This window comes from Falco peregrinus, chromosome 8 (genome assembly GCF_023634155.1).
Source record: "Falco peregrinus isolate bFalPer1 chromosome 8, bFalPer1.pri, whole genome shotgun sequence".
In the NCBI taxonomy this organism is placed as follows: Eukaryota; Metazoa; Chordata; class Aves; order Falconiformes; family Falconidae; genus Falco; species Falco peregrinus.
In genome coordinates, this window is record NC_073728.1 from 47,653,235 (window position 1) to 47,673,837 (window position 20,603).

At 45.1% G+C, this 20,603-nt stretch overlaps 1 protein-coding gene across 1 annotated transcript; it reads right to left on the reverse strand.

Annotated features, from left to right (window-relative positions):
- Nucleotides 1-216: 216 nt before the first annotated feature.
- On the reverse strand, nt 217-19,870 carry GABRP (gamma-aminobutyric acid type A receptor subunit pi). Its single transcript, XM_013295231.3, has 10 exons — nt 19,724-19,870; nt 14,729-14,818; nt 13,329-13,441; nt 11,139-11,206; nt 8,907-9,124; nt 7,986-8,068; nt 5,409-5,546; nt 4,001-4,153; nt 3,241-3,434; nt 217-2,262 (listed from the first exon to the last, which is right to left on the reverse strand). The coding sequence occupies exons 2-10, from the start codon at nt 14,782-14,784 to the stop codon at nt 1,948-1,950; spliced, it is 1,338 nt and encodes a 445-aa protein (XP_013150685.1). The 5' UTR covers nt 14,785-14,818; nt 19,724-19,870; the 3' UTR covers nt 217-1,947.
- Nucleotides 19,871-20,603: the final 733 nt, after the last annotated feature.

A 20,603-nucleotide genomic window follows, 5' to 3' on the forward strand; every position in this document is an offset into this window, starting at 1 on the left:
CAAAGTTGTAACAAAAGCTGCATCTAATGAGTGCGAGCCTTGAGTGTGGCAGTTTAATGTACAGAGCAATTCCTTTTGTTAACGTTAATATTTGGCGGCGGCCGGTGTTGAACACATTAGGGCATTTAAGTTGGGTTTTAAAGAAAGAAATTGATACAGAAAGAAGGTAACGATTTTTTTTTTTTTTTTTAATAGAGAATCTCTCTGGGGGTTTGTGTTCATATCACAAACATTCACTTTATTACATTTTATGGAATGGACTTTAAATGCCAGTATATACAAGCCAACATTTCATTATTGGAGTTTGTGTTTATTCACTTGCCATTGTCAGTCTGTTCCCCTTTGTCTTCTTGTGCTGCTTTTTGTAAAAGCTGTGATTTATGAATAGGTGGTTTAGAACCTTCACAATATAGCGTGGTGAAGTGGTTCAATAAAAAGTTATTAAAGTAAAAAAAATCTGTAGTTTGGTGTGTTTTGCCCACCTCCTATAGGAACCCCCAGTAAGAGACTCTTACACTAAGCAAACACTGCATGTGTGAGACTGTAATACAAGGTACACGATGAGAGGCCTCATTCAGGCAATACTCTGAGCAGCAGCCACTGCAGGCAGGTACAGTTTTGCCGACATAACTGCAGGATTATGCCCTCAAAGTTATGAAAGTTACATAGGCTAAATAGGCAGGGGGGTGAGGGGAGAATCTTCCATAAAACATTCATTTTAAAATCAGGAAATAAAGACTTCCAGTAGCCTTAAGCTACATAGTACCAAATGGCATTTGGTTCTCAAATGTGTGTGCATGCTGCATTTATTTTTAAAACAATGCTCTTGGTCCTGCTGATTGGGGGATAAACAAAGCTGACTGGCAGTTTCCAGAGCCCACTGAGAATCTGAATTTCTGCAGAAACATAACACTGTTTTAGCCTAAAATACAGAGTGACAGGCTGATTTAGATCATTGTACCCCAGCCCACGCACGGGGTTTTCATCCAGCAGCACTGCTGACTTGCCACAGCTGCACAGCCACATAGAAGAGGGGACGCAAACTGGCCACTCTTGCATATGGCTGGCAAGAAAGGAGAGCTGCTTGTAGCAGTGCAAGCTGAAGGAGGCACTCTCCGGGATGAAAAATAATTTTTGAGGAAGATGTGGAAGGTGGTAGAATCTGTTCAACTGCAGTACAATGAGAAGAGTGTAAGAGATAGGTTACAAAACAATTCTGCTGCCTGTATTTTGTTCCCAAGTCTCTGAAAAAATGCAGCTCTACAAACAAAAAGCCTGCCGTCTGTCTCAGGGATGGATAACTTCAGCAAGTGAGGATTACCTCAATGAGTCTGACAGGAGGCATACCACTGCGCCAATGCCACCAGCGCTGCTGTCACCAGCCTGGCACCGCACCACCCCTGGGACACGGAAGCACCGGGCACGGGAGCCATTCTTGTGCGCATGGCACGCTGCTGCCTTCGGGTTCTCTCACTTGAACAGAGGAGCTATTGAGACAGCAACCCCAGTCCCTCTGTTCCTGTTATCTCTGGCAAAGAAGAACAGCTATAATCCTACATCCTCTTGGAGATCTAAATGAGAAGGTTCCAGCCTGCTTCAGACTAACAAAATAATTCTACCACGTGTAGCACTCATTGGCCTGCCACACGCAGTCCTACACAGCCAGCCCTGGCCTGGAGGGGCTGGAGGCTGGCATGAAAAGCAGGTTCGAGCAGAAGAGCTCAGCACAGCCACTCAGCTGAACAAGCAGTTGTCCAGAGTCAACGTTGCTAATGCTGAAGCACCAAGGCTTCGCATCTTGTGTACCTCACACACTCTTCTGCTCTGTGCCTCAGGAAACACAACAGACCATTCGTCCACACTGGATTCACTGAGGTTAGGTACCTTAATGCCCATCGGCACCATTTCTCTCCTGCTGAAGTAGGAGAATGAAGTGACTTATTTCTACTAAAAATATAGGTAATAAGCCCAATAAAACACATTGACCAGCATGAAAAACAAAGGAAAAAGCAATTTGGAGTAGTGGTCTACGTTGCTGGGGTTCTGAATTGTGAAATAACCAATAATCCTGTGCATTTTGTTTCTCAAGACACATTTGATTTTCTCATGAGTTTTCATGGTCAAGTCACTGCAGTTGACATTATCGCTGGAAATCTCAACGCTTGTAAAGCTGATTTTCTGTTTGTAGCTGGTGATGGAGCTGTTGAGGATGTTAGTGAATTTGACTTCTTCCATTTCTTTAGTGAGTTCATTTGTAGGCCCCTAGGAAACAAGAGTGTACAGTTAATATTAGGGTTTGTCTTCTGCAGAGGAAAAGTGTTTAATCAATAGGGAGACCATAAGGATAAAGGTAAAAGAACATGGTTCCATACATGTTCACCCCAGTACTCAAACATGCCTTTCGGCTGCTGCCTGGTTTTAGGAGTGCATGAAGTCCTGGAGATGCCTGTGTTTCCACCACTGTATTTCTAGAGGTGTTTTGAAATCTTTGAGCAATTCTCACTCAGTGTTACTAAGCAACTCAATACCCATCTCCTACAAGACATCCACCTCTTCACTTCTACACAGTAACCCAATGCCTGGGGAACTCAGCATTGAGGCGGGTAACCTCTTTTCCCTCTAGTTAGGATTTGGACCCTCAGTGACCACTGGACTATAATCATACCTATTTAATTTTTTGCACTAAAGCAGAGCGTTTTGACCAATTCACTCACTCTCACAACCCCCACAGACCATTGTGGGACTGATATTTGGTACTGTCTTCTAGGAAGGGAGGAAGAAGGGTTCAGCTTTCCTCTGGCAGAGGAGATTACCTTCCAGATCAGTGTCCTAATCACAGTTATTTCATAGGAGAGCAAAGAGAGGTGTTATTCTGGCCCTTCTTTGGCTGCATTTTGAAAGAACAGAGGCGCCTCATGCTCTCACACGAGCTCAGCTCAGGGCTCCGGGCCCGATGTTAGTGGTGGGCCAACGTGCCTTCCTAATGTGGTCCCGTGAATCTCACCTAACTGTTGGCTAAGGCCACTGCTCTTCTGGCTGGTGTGCAGAAGTCTGTGTCAGATCACAGCAGTCTGGAGCTACTCATGTGTTTGTTGCAAAAAAAAATTTAGATTTAGTGATAATTACGAGAAAAAAATGTTACTGTGTCCATAACAGGAAGACCATTTGTCTTCCTTAATTAACAGAGGACTAATTGTCAATCCAAGATAACTTGGCTTATTAAGGTAGGTCAGGCATTACCTTTGGCGGTGCTTTAGCTGCACACTTTTGTGATGAGCTGTAGTGAGCCACTGCATATTCCACAAGGGCACCAAAGATGAAGCTGAAGCAGATGCCGAGGTAAACATCAATGGCCTTAATGAAACAGTTGGTTTTTGAAAGTGAACTTCGTGAGCCGATCATCAGAGTTGTCATAGAAAGCACCGTTGTTACTCCTTGGGAAGCAGAAAAGGAAAGACCTTCCCTTGTGGACACTTTAGAAAAGGCTTGGCCTACCCTTCTTCACGTGTTGTCTCTCTCTTGCTAGCCTGATAGAGCACCTCCCTTCTTACCAAATCCAAATCACCCATCAGCTGAAATACTTTTGTAGCACTAGCTACTAGCTTCACACAGGCGTCACTGCATTGGACACTTTGGCTCCAGTTGGAGCCTCCAATAAAAGCCTCCACGCTTGGCTCTTATTTTTCTTGCTTTCATTAAAGAAGTCCACCACTCCCCTGCTCCCTCCAAAGCACATCAAGAATGTGTCTTCTGTTGGCTACTCTCTATCATAAATCTGCTGGGAGCCTTGGCCATACACAGCTCTGCAGGAGGGCAAGTGTGCCAGCCACAGCATCGCCTCCACTCCTTGTACCAACAACCCAGCTCTGCCGCAAGGAAAAGCACCACGTGAGCAGAGCTTTTACCACTGAGCAGAGAGCTCAAGAGAACTACTGCCTCTCCAGCCCTCAGAGGCTCCCCTACCTGCTTAAATCTTCTCCTTCCTCAGGCAATAACTCACCAATGCAGGTTCTTGCAGGCACTGAATCCAACGTGATCCAAAAAGAAACCCAGGACAACATGACAAGCAGAGTGGAGGGCACATAGGTCTCCAAAATGAAGTAAAGGACGTTTCTTCTGAGCTCAAACTGCAGTATCAGTCGTGGGTAACTGCCTGTTCACAAAAGGCAGGAACACAGTCAGCATGAGATTCCCAAAGACACCAGAACTGAAGCCAGGACAGCCCCAGCCCCTCTGAGCAGAGCTGCACTGAAATCGTGGGAGATGTGTTGTTCACACAAGCTGGCTTCTTGCCTCAGAGGTCCTACATATCTAATACGTCCTAGATGAGAGGACACAGATACATAGTGTTGCTGGACAAGAGACAGGTAAAATAACGCGTGCCTTGCAAAGGGGCTCCTGAACTTAATCCACAGTGGAAACATTTTATACTAGTGTCTTAATTCAGAGTAGAGAAGGGCTAATGCTTTCATCTGTTGTCTCAGACTCAGCACAGCACATTTTTCCCAATAACTGCTTTGAGGGGGCATTGCCAAGTTCAGTCTTATCTGATGGCTGAAAGATAAACAAAAGATTTTTCTCTCAATTTCGGCAGGCCCTGGCTCACATCCCAAAGCATCCCAATGCCTTATCATCACAGGGAATTAGACCCCCTGTATTCATCAGTAACTTGTGATCTTTGCTAAGTCTGTCTTTCTGCGTTCAAAAAATTCAATTTTTTAAAATCAATTTGTCGTAATACTGGCATAAGGGATCTGGGGCTGGATTGCTAGTATTTTCAGGAGATGTTTCTGCTCTTTAAACAATAGTTCCCTTTGATATGTAGAAACAAAACCCATGTTGTTTGTAGGCTGTGTATGCTACAGAAAACAACAAAACATTGTTATTTTAACAACCTGGTCATTCTAAGGAAGTTTTTCTCCCTTTCATAGTGCCTGTGCTTGGAGAGAGGAGTATTTACACTGACAATGAAAAAAGACATTGAATTCTGATGTACAAAGGGATCTTACTCCATCATGATAGAATTGTAATTTACAAACAAAATTGTATTTCAAAACTTAATTTTGCTCCCAGTTACTGTACACACAGCTCTCTGCAGTATTTATAGTCTATGTACCTGGGAGGAAGGGAGAGAGTTTCTTCAGGTATGTGTGGAGAAGGAAAGAAGTGGAGAATTAAAAAAAAAAATAAATATAGTGAATAGCCCGTGGATTTCCATTTTGCAGAATATCCTGATTGCAACTAATTGGATTTCACCATCTTTCCGTCTCTCTCTTTATGAGATTAAGATTTGTTAGAGTCTTTGCTGGTTCAGGGTTGAGTCAAAAGATACTGGCCCATGGAAGGGAAGGGAGGCAGGAGGGGAAATAAGTGAGAGCTTTTCTTGTCTCTCTTTTCCACTGATTTACCTGTTTCCTGCTGTGACTTGGAGACCAGGGTATAGTAATGTTCCACCGTGTACTGAGAGAGCCGCAACTTTTCTATGCCATGGACAGAGTCGTTTCCTCTCAACCATGTGAAGATGACATCATTTTCATCATATCCCCCTAAGGAGAACATAAAGACCCACGTTAATGTGGATTAGCCAGTAAACGCCCAGCTACTGCCTTGCTTGGTCTCCTGAGTGGGAACAGAAACATGATCCTGGCATCCTGGGCTGGACCAAGACCCTCTTGGCTGTGTCAGACTACGGGTGGATGGGTGCTGTTCCTCCCTTGCTGTACTTTCAGTCTGCTGGTTCAGACTTCAAGAGGAACGTGTGCCACTGTTAGTGATGCATCACATGCAAGGCTGCCAAGAACTTACTTCAATCATTTACATGAGGTATTTCTATCTGAAAATATTTTCGCATTTTAAAGAGGTATTTCTGTCTGAAAATATTTTGGCATTTTAAAAGATAATGTATTCCTGTCATCCACAGTTTGATTACTTGCAGCAGGCTATAACTACTGCAGCAATCAACCCTCGAACGTGGTCTCTTCAGTCAGGAGAAACACTGGTTAAAACAAGAGAATACAGATCCCATCGAGCCCCTTGCCAGGTAGCAGAAGCACATTTCACTGAATCATCTATTCAAGTGCTTAAAAATACCAGAAAAGGGTTTTCAGTTAGTCAAGAGCTTGAAGCTGCGACTGCTATGCAGTTACAAACCAGGCTCTAGGTTTGTAATACATATGACAGGGTATGTGTTGTCCAGACAACTTGCTCATAAAAGCAGCTTTTTCTGCAAATCATTCCTTCCATCCCCAAAGTCTTTAAGTTCCTGAGGACAACTAAATGCATCTGACATTTCGGTAACACCAGCTTCCTGCCTCAAAGTGGTGGGACGAGTAAGATCAACAATTCAAGCAGTTTAGCGTTATGCTGGCTGAGTAATTGCCTCCAGGACTGTAAACGATGGTATAACTCACCCTCAGGTTGGACGGAGGGATACCTCACAGTCTGAGGGATAAAGCTTGTACTGAGTCACCAGCTTGCCATTCACTTCAGAAATTTCACTTAATTTAGGAAACAAGCCCATCAATCTCACTAATTTGATTTTTATTAAGTGCCCTTCTTTGAGAAAATGAGTAGGGACGCTTTGATTCTGATAATAACCTGTTCATCCTGGTAGAAGGAATAAGATGCAGTTGCAGTTCTATTTTTATCTAATTGTGTTTTCTTATTAGACACAAATTACCAGAGCTTGAGTGTGATGAACTCCTAAATTAGGTGTCCAGGGTATGAATCCCTGCATAGAATCCTAAGCATGTGACTTTCAAAGTTTCTAAGCAGTTTTATAAATTGCGGTTACTCAGGAAAATTTTATAATAAATGATAGATTGTTGTTAATTCATCTGGCGTATATTTAAATAGCATTATTTCTGGGCACTTATCCTAATGAAATCTCCAGTGGGCAATGTGCATGTAATTTCATTGGAATTATACAGCAACTGAGCATGATGTAGGACCCAATCACTTTTAAAACGGGCCCCAACAAGCTATGCTTTAGCAGAAGAGGCCAATCATTATTATTTCAGGAGCTATTCTTTGTAATAAAGTTAACCATGGTGAACTAATATGATTTTAATGTGAAAATAATACATGTTTCCCTAGGTGCTTCGTGCTGCAACCCCAGAAGTTAAAATCTGGTCTTTTCATTGTGGAGGTTTTACATGTTTCTTTCCGTGACATGAAGCAGGAGATGGTCGCTTGCTCGTTGTGGAGCTTCACAGGTACAGAACAGCAGCCCTCGCTGAGCTCCTGGATAAAGGCATGTAGCATCCTCAGTTTTCCTGGAGTATTTCCCAGCCAGCTTTGCCATGGGTAAGCTTTTAATTTAAATGAGATCAGAAGCCACTGATTATTCTTTTTCTTCAGACTTCCAAGGCTGAGACTTCTTCTGTTGACAAGGGTCCTATTATCTGCATCACTGTAACAGACAGCCCTCAGGGGGACGCGGACAGCACAGAGTTTCCTTTGCCTTACTTTCAGTTTGTGAGTTTGAGTCACGTTCAGCTCATTGTAGTAAGAGCCACCCTTCACACTGGCTCGTTACACTGGAGGTTTGGGAGGTGCGGGAGGTGGTAGATACACAAACACGTGAAAAGTTGTTCCTGGCTGTACTCAATGCCATGCACTTACACCATAAGTTAGTTTTGAAGAAGCTGTGTGTGCAAAAGGGACTGAATTTGGAAATCCAGCCATTATTTATTTCACCCTTTCTGTGCAAAATTGCACTAGCTACACATTAATAAAAATATTATTTATTACCACTCTTTATATATAAATCACGCAGTAACCGGAATCCTCTGAACTGTGGATTATGACACAAACATTTGAAAAATGACGAAGCAAAGCAGTTTCCTTTTGGACCTTAATATCTGCAGGAATAAGAGTCTACTCCAGAAAGCCACTGTGATAAATCCAAATATTCAAGATGTGTCATTACATATGAATAAACAAATTTAAAGTCAAGTCAGATTTTTCTGGAGTTTTATACTTACAGCTTTCTAGCTGCAGTCTGCATGTTTGTGTGTCCATGGGATATTTTGACAGGTCCATATTACAAGCAACAGTGGTAGTGATTCTGTAGGAAGAGAAAGAACTCAAAAAACAGCAATAAAGGTGCGTAATAAAATACCTCTTTCTCACAGCAAAGCAGACCTCAAAGGCTCTGCTCGGTCATTTAGGTAATTTTGACCTGTGAAATGAATGGACTGATACAATCGGTGCGAACCCTCCTTAAGAAGACAGGCTGCTCTCTGCAGCCGCACTGATGAAAATGTATCCAAAGGAGGAATTTTGCTTTGCTGTGGTGGGAGATTTAGTGTAGATTCACACATTTTCCAGCGCTACAGTTTACAGATCTTAAGAAGTCACCACTTGTCACCTGAGGCACAGTAACCACACATGTACTGTGGTGTGTTCTGATGTGGAGAGTTTTACTTTGCCACTTTACTTCGCAGTTAAGGCAACTGGGACACAGTTACTGTCAGCTGAATGGCTAACACAGCTGCCGCGCGCATCTCTGCAGCACAGGTACCAATACGAGTTTTGCTAAAAAGTGGAAACGACGCCTACGTGGCACTGGGTAAGCAAGTACTTACCCACTGTCTGTTAATCTCGTACTGTTACGATGCCTGCCTCCAGCAGATTCTGCTGGTCCTGGGTGACACTTAAACTTGCAAGCTTTCTGAGCAGCACCGTGCTCAGGCCGCAGCACGTACCGTGGTGGGGAATCCTGACCCTTGGCTGGCGTTTCCAGTGGCCAAAACAGTGGGGGAATGGATCACAACATCATGGTCACAGTTGACTTGTTGACCCCCAACTTATTACCCGTGACAGCTGGTACCTGCTCCAGTCCAGCATAACTCTGGAAATCTATTCTGAACCATCATCATCAGCAAAGCCAAAGGTTGATTTACCTTAGGGCGTACAAGATAGTGCCATTAGCGAACAATCTTATGAGGCGGTTCCCCACAGTAACATCGTGCAGGAAGGACCTTTTGGACTCCACAATGTATGTGTCTGGTACCCAGAGCAATTCCACTAGACGAGCATCTAGGGTGAAGCTCTTGTTGCCGTGGAAGACCAGCCGGGGGTCTGTCCAGCGCTGCCGCAAATATATAGTAGCTGTGTAATCCTGGGAAAGAGGAAAACCCGTGAGGGTGCACGTCCCTAACACTTGCACAGTGCAGCTGTGGGCGTGCCATGTGCGACAAGAGCCAGCACATTTGTTTAATTCTATCAAAGCTCAGCTTCAAAGGCATGCAGCAGATCTGATAGATTTTCATCACAGTTTTATTTATTGTATTACATTTCTCATATACTAATACTCTAAGGTGTAGTGTTTGAGGCCTAAAGATTATACTTATAGTACTTTTTTTTTTTTTTAAATGAGCAATTATTGTAATTGATATTCCTGTGTCCATTTTGCAGGTAAGAAAACAGATGGGAATTACACACTTGAGGCCACTCAGCAAGTCATTGCCATTAAAAATCAGTCATTGTCTAGAGCTGGAAAATTACACGTACTATAAATGTGATCAGGAAAGAGACACAAGCACTTTGGAGAAAAAAGGTAAGAAAATCCAACCTGTTATTTCACAAAGGTCTTAAAAAAAAACACCCAAAGAAATGAAAAAAAAACCCAACAAACATGTTGCATCTTTTTTAGTAGGAGCTTTGACTCTAAGAACACTAGGAGTACCTTGAGTGTAGCCTGCCAAAACCTACCTGCAGCAACTGGAGTATTTTTACAGTGCCCCTTCATAAAGAATAAGCAGTATGTGGCTCTAAAGGCAAGTCTTTGCTGAGCCTTCTGGACAGACAAGGGTCCTGTTGTACTGCTTCACTCCCTTTGTTATAGACAAAGTAAATGCAACCAGTAATGCCTTTCGTTTTCAAAACATCTCAGTCACAAACAGACCGACACTGGTGATTGTGTTAGCAGTGCGAAGGCACCATGCTTTACTACGAATATGTGGCCTGTCTGTGGAAGATGAAGCAGTTCTGTTTCATTTGATCTATAATTTGTAAAATGGTTAAAAAAAAAAAAAAGGTCTAAGTAAATATAGGGTATCTGCGTTAGCTTTTGCAACTGCCAAAATTTTAATCTCAGCCTGTGACAGAAGAGGAAACATGTCAAATAATGCAGTTATGGCTTTCAATACCGTGCATCGTAACAGTAACAAAAGTGAAGAATTCTGGTTGATTTTCCAGCTTTTGTTGAGGCACAGAGTAAGCCTCTGCAATGTTTTCCATGCAATCAGAACAATTTAGATGGACAATCAAGAAGAAAAACTCCAGAAGAGGAGCTATTTTACCAGGCCATTTAATTAAGTTAAAGGTACATAAATAATTGATTTTATTGGTTCTGCTTCTTCCCCAAAATGAATAGCTTTATCAAAGTTACAATATTTTATTTAGTGAACTTTTTTAATTTGTTGGGAAGAGAGGGGGGAAAAAAAAATTCAGTGGTGTTCTTGAAAATGCTGAAATTAAGCGTTGAAATTGTTCCTGTTTGGACTGATACTATTTGCTGAATTTATCCAAGTTGCCCATACTTTTTGTCAACCTGAAAGAGAATTTTTCAGTCATCATTGTTTGAAATCCAGCTGTTATCAGAAGTGGAGGGAACCAGACTCATCAGTGGTGGGAAGAGGTTCTCTCTATTGTTGTTTTTTACTTTTTTTTTTCCTTGGGATGACCAGTCCTTTGAGCCTCAGACTGTGTTGCAGCTCAAAACCTCATTTCTTCTCCTTGAGGAGAAACCCTGTCTGTCTTTTCAATTGACACCAGCACATCCAACAGAAGCCACCCCTCCCCTACACAGAGGAAAGGTGAGGAAGAGGGAATGCCACACACAGGATTGAATTTTCTTCGCCCCACCATTTCCAAGTGACCTGAATTCCAGAAGGTACCAAGTATTTGATCTATAGGACCTTTGAAGCCATCTCTACTTACAGGCTCACATTACTATGACATCTATATCGTCATAAACGAGCCCTGCTCCCATCACACCTCTGGATGTGGTCAACAGACACAGAAAAGCAAAGCAGCTGGACTGTGAGCTTCTGGCTGAACACACAGGAATATATGGCAAGTCTCCCAGGCAGATCCTACTTGTCTCTTCTAAAATAAAAACTTACACTTACCATGTTGCTCTCAGATATACTAGAAATACTGGCAATGTCCATACTCATTGCAATTTGAACAGGTTCTCCTGTGGAGGGAAAGAGAAGCTTAAGCAGAGAGAAGGGAAGAGTGGAAGGCACAACAGAACCACTCGGGATGCTGTGCAGTGCGGGCACTGCTGGCAGCGTCACAGGCTGTCTCTCAAACCGCAGAAACCCGAAGGGTTACACACGAGTTCAGAGCATTACACTCATAAACAGCACCGTGAGCCAAACCACAGCTGTCACTGCTGGGAGCTGGAGTTCTGCGGCTGATGGCGGTGGCAGATTGCTGACACGCTCCCACGCTGGCAGTGAGGACCAGCATCACGCACCAGCAGTGCCGGCAGCTTGTCCCTGGGCACCTGGTCTGTGACACCCACACAGGGGCATGCACGGGAATCGTGCTCCTCACATGCACACTTGCACAGGCAGCCCCGCCCGCAGGGCAGGTACCATCCATCCCCGTTTCTTCGGGAGCGACACCCGGAGGCAGAGGGACGCGGGGACCCCCGACCCGCCGCTGCCTTTGCCTCTTTTTAGCGATGAGGCCACTGCTCTGTTTACACGCATCTGTCCAGCACTAGAGTCCCGAATCGCGACAGTTCCCGTTTCCTATCGCTCGCTGCCAAAAGCCACCACAAGAGGGCAGCGCCCCACCGCAGACGCCCGCGCCGGGGGCTGGGCGGGCCGGGGGTCGGGCCGGGGGTCGGGCCGGGGGTCGGGCCGGGGGTCGGGCCGGGGGTCGGGCCGGGGGTCGGGCCGGGGGTCGGGCCGGGGGTCGGGCCGGGGGTCGGGCCTGGCTCCCTGCCCGCCGTCCCTGCCTCCCCGTCGTGTGAGTGTGGGGGCGCCAGGCAGCCCCCCGGCCCGGGGACAGACCCTCTGTCGGGGGACTCGCTGAAACCCCTTTTCGCCGTCTAAATCACCTTTAGGAACAGCCTCGGGACACAATTTCTAAATCTCTTTCGAGGTGGTTCTGGGTTGTTGTTTGTTTGAAACTGTTCCGAAATCCAAAATACACTTCACTGGCAGAAGCTGTCTATTTCTGCAAAGCAGCTCTCAGTCGTGCCCCCCGTTATTTTTAGACATTCAGCCGCTTGCAGCGCCCCCGAGTTAAGGCCCGGGGGGCAGATCCTGAGCTCTGCCCGTCCCCGTGTAACGCGTGGCGCTGTGTGACGTGCCCAGGTGGGGGGATGCCGTTGGTCCCTGTTACACAAGTCAGAAGCATCTGTTCACTGATGTGACAGGATCTAGAGGAGCTTTTCTATTCCTGCACTGGATCAGACAGTCTAGACACAACGAGCTGGTAAATGCTGAATTGTCCCAGAAATTTGCCATCATGGTCAGAAAAAGGAAGAAGCTGAAAGCTGCCGCAGCAGGTCAGTCTGCAGGAGCTACGATGGGAAACATCCAAGTCCTGGAAAAAGCTGATGGGGAATTTTTCTCTTGTGCATAGTTTCATTAATGGGTTCTGGCAGAAAAGTAAAAGTAATATAAATAAAATGTTTCATAGCTGTTTTTTTAAACTTTCAATGATATTTTTCAGGTGCTGAATGCCATTCTGAGAAACCCTTTCCTCTGTGCGGTTACATCACTCACCTGGAAGGTGGGAGACTTAACACCCAAATTGGACAAGAGCCTCAGTTAAGTTCCTGAATATCTGACTGTCCTTCAGGTGCTCCCTACTCCCTGGAGTTTCACAAGGGTTTAATGAAGATTTACTTTTGTCTCAGCGTGAAGTGAAAGCATGTGTCAAAAGTCAGTATTTCTGGCAAGGAGGATGGCTTTATTCTGCTATAGCCACAATCTACTAAGTAGATATACATGAACAAAAATAAAGCAGAAAATCACAAGGGTCAGACTCTAAACAAAAGCATGTACTGTTAGAGCAGAATTTAGTTACTCTGTCAGGTCTTTCACAGATATTGGAGTTTGTAAATTTCCCTCCTCGATGGATGTGTTCTCATGTCCCACACATGCGTGCACAATCTATGCAATACCACAGGGGATGCACAGAAAGGAGGGCAGCCTTGGCTACTAGCTAATTTAAAAGAAACACCACCATTTAAACTGGAGCATCCTAAAGAAAGCTTACAGAATTGTGTCGTGTCCCCCCCACCCCAAGCCTCACAGATTGTTTATCAAATGGTCAAATGCGTGGAGGCAACATACCACCAAAGTAGGGCCGGAGGTATTTGTTGTATCCCATGGTGAGGTTCTCAAATCCAGGGAGGGATGTTGTGTCGCTGCTGTGCAAGTCAGGTACGTGACCCAGGGAGCACCTCCTGGGGACAAAAATACATACTGGTACGTGTGGCCGGACATGCTGGGCACATCTGGTGTGTGGCTGCAGCTATGCTTCCCACCTGTGCTCAAACAAGCAAACTGCACAAAATAGTTTGTAAAAATAAGAAGATCCCTGAAATCACAAGCACTTGCTTGCATTGCTTACCTTTGCTGAATGACTGGTACCTTGAAGAGGTGGAAAAATGGTAAATTACCTCAGCTGATAGCTACAGGTTTGCATACATGGTAGCTTAAGGACATTCTTAAAACGTCCCAGATGAATCAAGCCAGGCCTATATATCGCCAGCCTTAATAATAACCTGTAATCTCCCTTTTCATGCAGTCTTACAAGGGACATGCATTTCTCCCCCTGCCCCCCCGCCCCCCATTATGACAACCTAAGACAAATCTTACTGACCAACAGCTTCCCCTCCACAAGGACCCTCACCCTCGTATGTTCGTCTCGGGCAGCATCCCTACATCCATCATCAGGAGCAAAACCCCCGAGCACGGCGTAAGGGGAAAGGAAGAGTGCTGAGCACTTCACAGGCACCAACAAAGGTTTGTGGGCTGAACCACCCCTACCTGCAGGGCATACAGAGGTTTCAAACCTAATTTACAATGTCATAATTAATGTTTTGTGGGTAGACAATAAAGCTGGCACCACAAGGCTGACAGATCTGTACCATCGTACAGACAGCTAGAGAGACAGGGGGGTTGGACTGTAAAAGGTCAGTTTTATGGTGCAGTGTCTGTGTGTGGTCATGTGCTCTTTTGATGAACACGTAAATGAGTGAATCGTTAAGAGTTTGTCATTGCTTTGTGAAGGGCTGGAGGAGGTGGAAGGCAGCACCTCTGCCTGGGACCTCCGGACCACAGGTCTGTGCAGTAAGAAACAGCAATGTAGTTACTCAAAGCTCCAGTGAACGTTTTTTTTTTTCTCTGTTCCCTTTAAAGCTGGGTCAATAGTCCTTGGAGCTTGGCAGGTTTTAGGCCAAAAAGGACCTTAGAGCAGAACTGGTTTGTGCATAGTATGAACATAAACATTCAAGAAACTTAAGACTAGATCCAGGGATAGTAACATCACAGCTGGGAACCCAGTGCGGGGCAAAACCTGCCAACTGTTCTGGTCCTGAACTCTGCAGGTTGCCCTTTTCTATGCCCAGTCCTGTACTGCACCCAGCTTTCTTTGGGTGGGCTGGATAACTGGAAGCATAGCTTCCTTTTGACCTACATTATTTATATGAAACATAATTCAGATGTAAAACAAAACACACTCCACTTACCTTTGTGTTGGGAGGAAAAGACAGAGACTGAAGAAGTAAAAATATCTGGAGAACATCTCTGGAGATTATTCCTGTAATTGCTCTGTTCATCTGTGAAGCAGAAAAGAAAGGCAAAGTTTTATGGCTTAAGAAAAAACTATTTTAAGGGAAGGGGACAGGGGAAAGAAATCCTGCATAGTCAGAACCATACACCGTGTGATATTTGACATTCCTGAACACATAGTGGCTCCTGCCCTTTTATCTAGCTTGTGTCATTTTTCAGCACTGCGCTGTCTTAACGCTTTCCACATAAAAGACACTAGTGACAGCTCAGGTCCTGAAGTCCTTGACAAGGTCAGCAAATTTTAGCTGCCACTTCATTTTTGATAGGGCTTTTCTTCTTTCAGCATGGGATGGCAATTAGCTGATGTTGCAAATGGCACCACAGGAAGGTGTCGCAGCACTCTCCAAACCAGCCAGCTGCAGCAAGGTCTTTTACCATCTCCTACCAGCACACTCTTCATACAGCCCCTCCGCTGCCTTCTCCTAGGCTCTCCTCATCCCGGGCACGCTCTCCTTCTCTCTACTTCTTCCTCCTCTCTCTTCCTCGGCTGCTTCCTCTTCATTGACTCTCAACCACTTAACAGAACCAGCCACAGCTGCACTTTATCTACATCAGCCAGCCCCCCACCCCTGAAGCCAGCACACAGCTGTATGTTATCAATGTTAATTAACCCAGCTTCATTCCTCTACAGGAAGGGACCTACTGAATAGAAAAAAAAAAATGTTTAGGTAGTTCCTAGGGCAGTCAGACTCTGAAGCAGAGTGAGATCCTGCCCATGTGTGACATGTTCAGCATCTTCTAGTCCAGGGCTCAGGTCCACTAACCAGCTACACAGAAAGGCTGCAGCTCTGCGCTCCATTAGCTCGTACCTGGGATAAGCCCATGCCACAATAGTACTGTTGGCAAGTCACTCAGCATGCAGTACAGGATGAAATCATTCCACTTGAAATGGGTTTCGTTGACTTTTCTGGGAGTGGAACCAGATCTTGGCGTCTGGCAGAGACTCCCACAGGCTCGCGCTGGCCTTGGCGCTGGCGCCACAATGACCTGCGCGCTGCTGCGCTCGGCAGCTTTGCTCCTGCTCTGAGATGCCACATCAGTTGCACACCTCTTCTGGAGCACTGGGACAGCGCTTTGCCACACACCTAACGTGTGCTGCCACAGCAAGCTGCTGCAGGACGGGGTGGGGAGTCTGACACTGCCACAGCTGCGGAGGGGAGATTGTTACTCAGCCATCGTTACTCTGAGCTGGAAACACAATATTGCTCAACTTCAATATTTGAAGCGTGCCCCGTGTGTCCGAGTTTTCCTGCAGATACTGGCAAGGCAACATTATTCTTGGATGCATCCGAGTCTTCCTCTTTATTATATCATTACAAATCAGGAATGACTATGCAAACCTTCAGTCACCGTGCCTCGGCACCGTGAGAGCAAGGTCCCAGTTCAGATTCAGTGCCTTTCTCATCATGTGCAGCTGTACAGCCTCAGCTTCAAACCTGGCTGTGACATGGTAACCCAAATACCAGGAATTTTCTGCTTGGGTCAGATTCTCCCTGTGGTAGTTCACCACAGCCCAGAGGACACTCTGCCTGCTCAGCTGGCTGTATGGCTCCGGTGCTGTGCCACAGGACAGCAGGGCACCAGGCAAGGACAGCTTTGCCTATCCAGAGCCAGCAAAAACACCTCAACATTCAAGCACCACAAATGCAGGGCATGGCACTGGAGGAAGAATGTTTTTTGAAACAAAATATGCTCTGATATCTGTCCACCATCTGAATTCCTAGCAAGGCTTTGCACTGCTAGTGCTTTCTTTGAACACGGTGTTCAGATGTTTCCAGACATTATTGCTCTCCTCACTATAACGTGATCATGCAGAGCTACAGAGAGAACCATTTACCTCCTCACAGCAGTGTTAGGCCACAATTCTAATGGGAAGAAAAAGGATTCATCCAGGCAGTTTAAAGAAGTACTTCTAGGACGAAAGGATTATTTTGAAAACTAGCATTTAGTTAAAGTATAGAATTCATGAACTGAGGAACCCCTCACGAGCATCCTTCGTGACCATGTTTCGCACAGGCGCTGTGGTTGCTAGCATTTTGGTGCATCAGAATAAGTTTCTGAACAGATTTATTCTATCTGATCCTAGTTACTAAGACCCTGTCGTGAAAAAAGCAAGCCAAATTCTATTTATTTTGATGGCTGACTAATGGATGGAGACCTCTTATGCTGTAAAAAGCCTTCTTGGGACCCTGTTGTATCTTCAGTTAACGGAACTGAAGCGTGCACTGCAATGCATGCCGCTGCTGTCTGGGGAAGAGAGCTGGAACAAACCAACACGGATAAATTTATAGCTGCTGCTGCCTCAGACCTGAGTGAACAACAGAGACTCAATTTCTCTGTGACTCTGCTAATTCTTTGCAAAACAAGGAGCATCTTGTTTTCCCCCTTCAGAGGATGGCTGTGAAAATAATAAATACATCAAAGACTGCAAGGCAGTGAAAGGGGGATCTGTGAGTACCTAAGAAAGCTGGAAACAGGCATACCAAAGTACTCGGGGGCAAGAAAAAGGTGACACCAGTGCCCAGACCTGAATATAACCAAACCACTTCTTTACTAGCGCATCAGCTAATACAACTGCAATTCTGTTTTTATAGTGGAGAAGCTTTCATCAGAAGTTACCAGCTTCATTAGTACAGTATACTGGGAAGAAATTACTATAAGACTGTGTATTTATGTTTCTCTGTCCAGTAAAGGATTTCTGCTTACTCCAACAGACTCCCCCCCTCACCTCATTTAAATGCTGTTTAATCTGGACATCTTTCTACGGTCAGTGAAGGCATGGCACAGGCAATACCACAACAGCAGTAGTAGTCCTGAAGGCAGTACTAGTACAACTGGTGGACAGACTGCTTCCAATGCCAAAGTTACATAAAAATAATTCATTATATACTCAGAGATAATAAAAACCTTGAGAATGTAATAGCTGACTCAGCTCTGTATTCTCCCTGTTGGCTGAAAAATTACACAAAGATGCAAGCATTATAGTAAAATACATCCAGCTAGAGTCCTCTGTGGAACCCTCTGTCTGCTTTCAGAGAATTTAATGAAATAATGCTTCTTCACACCAACCAACAACAGCAGTATGTGTCTCCTACTACAGTTCAGTCTTTGCTTCCTTAATTCTGCTTTATTCCTCTATCTTTGAGGGAATGGTAAGAGCAAAAACAGGAAAGGAGGGAAAATCACCAGCAGCTTCAATAATTCTGCTTGTAGGGAACAGGGTGTGAGGTAGAAAAGATGCACACTGTCACCTGATGGAGCCTGAAATTGTAGCTGGGCTGCTTAGCATCACTGCCACTGTAACCTGTGCTGGTGGGCTCCTTCATCTGGAGCATTCACCAACTGTGAGGGAAGCTGGCAGGAGCCACTGCACTCCTGCGTCACCCCCGACTCACCATCTGAAAGCACCGCCTGCATTCGCCGCACAGAGCAGATTAGCATAGCCTCTGATTTTCTACTGGCCGATGACACTGCAGTGCTGGGAAATAGGAGCATTTATGAGAATCTAAAAAGCCATCCAGAAAACCAAACCCATATGGCCAGTTTGCTAAGCTTAAGAGTAATCATTCACAAGGTCAAATTTTACTAGAGCCAAATTGCTACAACTGCAGAACACGCAACACAGGCACATGTGCATCTTAGAATAAAACCTGGCTAAGGAAGACAGAGAAAACAAAACAAGTGCTGAAATAAAAGCAGATTACATTTAATTTGCCCATTTAGGCATTGCCTCTATTTATTACACAAAGTTAAGATTTTCACGATGAATGTCTGTTCCATTTCCCTTGCACTGTAAGCAAAAGCTCTGCAGGAAACGTTGGAGGCTGCTCGTGCCACGGGCAGGGAGGGTCACGAGCACGGCGAGGCACAGGTGGCCCAATACAGCCGGCATCCCACGTGCCTGGTCCCCACGCAGACCCCGCAGCGCCTGAGACACCCTCGCACCTGAAACCTCAGCCTGCCTGAGCCACACACAAATAAGACCGTGTCTAAAAATTGTAGGCAACCGTTTTCACTGGGGTGTTTTCACAAGTGCTTGGATTCCCAGGATGAGATTTGACAGAAATCACACGAGGACACTTACTTTCTTCTCAGGCACGGAAAAGTGTGGATTGTTTGGCTTTGCAGCGGCTTGGCTCTGCACAAGGACCAGCACAACCCCAGCAGCAGTTTCACTTTCACCACCTTTCCAGTGGTGTTGCTCATCCATTGTCAACACAACCAGCACGTGGGAATGTTGCTACAGAGAGGGCGGACAGAGTCAGAGTCCCCTTTTGCTCCCTGCATTCCCTCCCGTGGAACACCTTTCCGTGAGAAAGCATCACTACACCACCACTGGGAGCTTCCAGCTCCATGACCATGGCTGCAACAGTCTGTGCTGAGCTTTCTCTGGCCACCAACACAAATGCGGTAGTTGCCAAATACAACTACAAAACGAGGCAAAAAGCATCATACAACCTGGGATCAGGCTTCACCGACTTTGCCAAAATGTTGCTTCAAGGTCAACATATGTTTACCTAGAAAAGGTTTTGAGTGACTTAAGCCAGATACAGTCTGTCTGCCCTTTCTGAACGTTTCCTTTCGCCCCTGCCCAGCCTGCACCGTGAGCAGCTGTCTGACCTTGAAAGACAACCACTTTGGGGATGTGTGGGCAGGGGATTTTGCAAGGAAAGGTTCACGGCCTGACAGCTGCCGCAGAAGAGTCAGGCATTCTGATGATTTATTAGGAGAGCTCTTCAAATTTCAACTTACTGACCAAACAAATAATTAAAGGCTTTCATTTTCAGTTGATCTAGAATGATTTGCCTCTCACTTCCTCAACTTTAAAATGAAATATGTTTTCCTTTAAACTGTAAATCTTGTTCTCCCCAGGAACAAAAAAAATAAATTACCCGCTCTCTTTTTGATTTTTGAAGGTGAAGATCTATTTTGGCAGGCCAGGAAAAAATCTGAAGACGACACAAGGAAGAGAACGGAGTTAACAACAGGGAAACATGGTTGCATGACATTTTTTGCAAGCTGCTAACTGGAAACTTTAGTTATTTGACACTAAAAGTCAATGCAAACAGAACAGATTCTTTTATTACAGAACTAAAGAGGTAGTGGGATCCCGTCACGTGTCAACAGATACACGTGCTCATTCCTTGGCTGGGCAGGACAAAAAGGGATGTTAGAGGCTGATGGAGGGAAAGGGAATGGGCGGACCTGGAAGCAGCACTCGTACCAGTGCATTGATAATACTGAATTTAATCGTTTCTGATCTTTTAGCTTCAAAAATCTATTGTCTTGCTTATAATATTTCCTGACTAAAACAAGAAACTGAGAAAGGACTTCAAGTGTGTTAAATAGGCAGTAAAACAAAGCACGTCATTCTGAGTTGAAAGTAATGTCTCGTACTGACTGAAGAGCCATGCTCTTGTATTCTGTCAAAATGTCAGCATTTCTGTTCTGGTTGGAACTGAAACTTTTTCTGTCCTGCTGATTTCCCTGTTTGAGAAGATCTAAATTCAGCCAGATTGTTTAGTGACTTTGACAAGCCTGGAAGGTCATTGTTGGCCCAGTTTTTGCCTGGAGGAGCAGGAGGTGTGTTTCAAGAGGTGCTGGGGGAGCCTGGGCCCCTGCAAGGCACGTGCTGGCTGTGGCAGTGTGTGACAGCACCGGGAGCTGCCTGCTCAGTGGTAGGCATGAACGGCTTTATTCTGGTTGGGTTTTTCTGTTGTTTTTTTTTTTTTTTTTTCCAGTTGCCTTGAGTAGTTATCTGGAATCATGGAC

Coding starts and splice junctions, on each gene's coding strand:
- GABRP (XM_013295231.3), bottom strand. CDS start 14,784: ATGTTCTCCAGATATTTTTACTTCTTCAGTCTCTGTCTTTTCCTCCCA. Junction 13,442..14,728: donor CTTTTCCTCCCAACACAAAG/GTAAGTGGAGTG, acceptor TTTTGTCCCCAG/GAGGTGCTCCCTGGGTCACG. Junction 3,435..4,000: donor GCCTGCAAGAACCTGCATTG/GTGAGTTATTGC, acceptor CTGCTTCCCAAG/GAGTAACAACGGTGCTTTCT.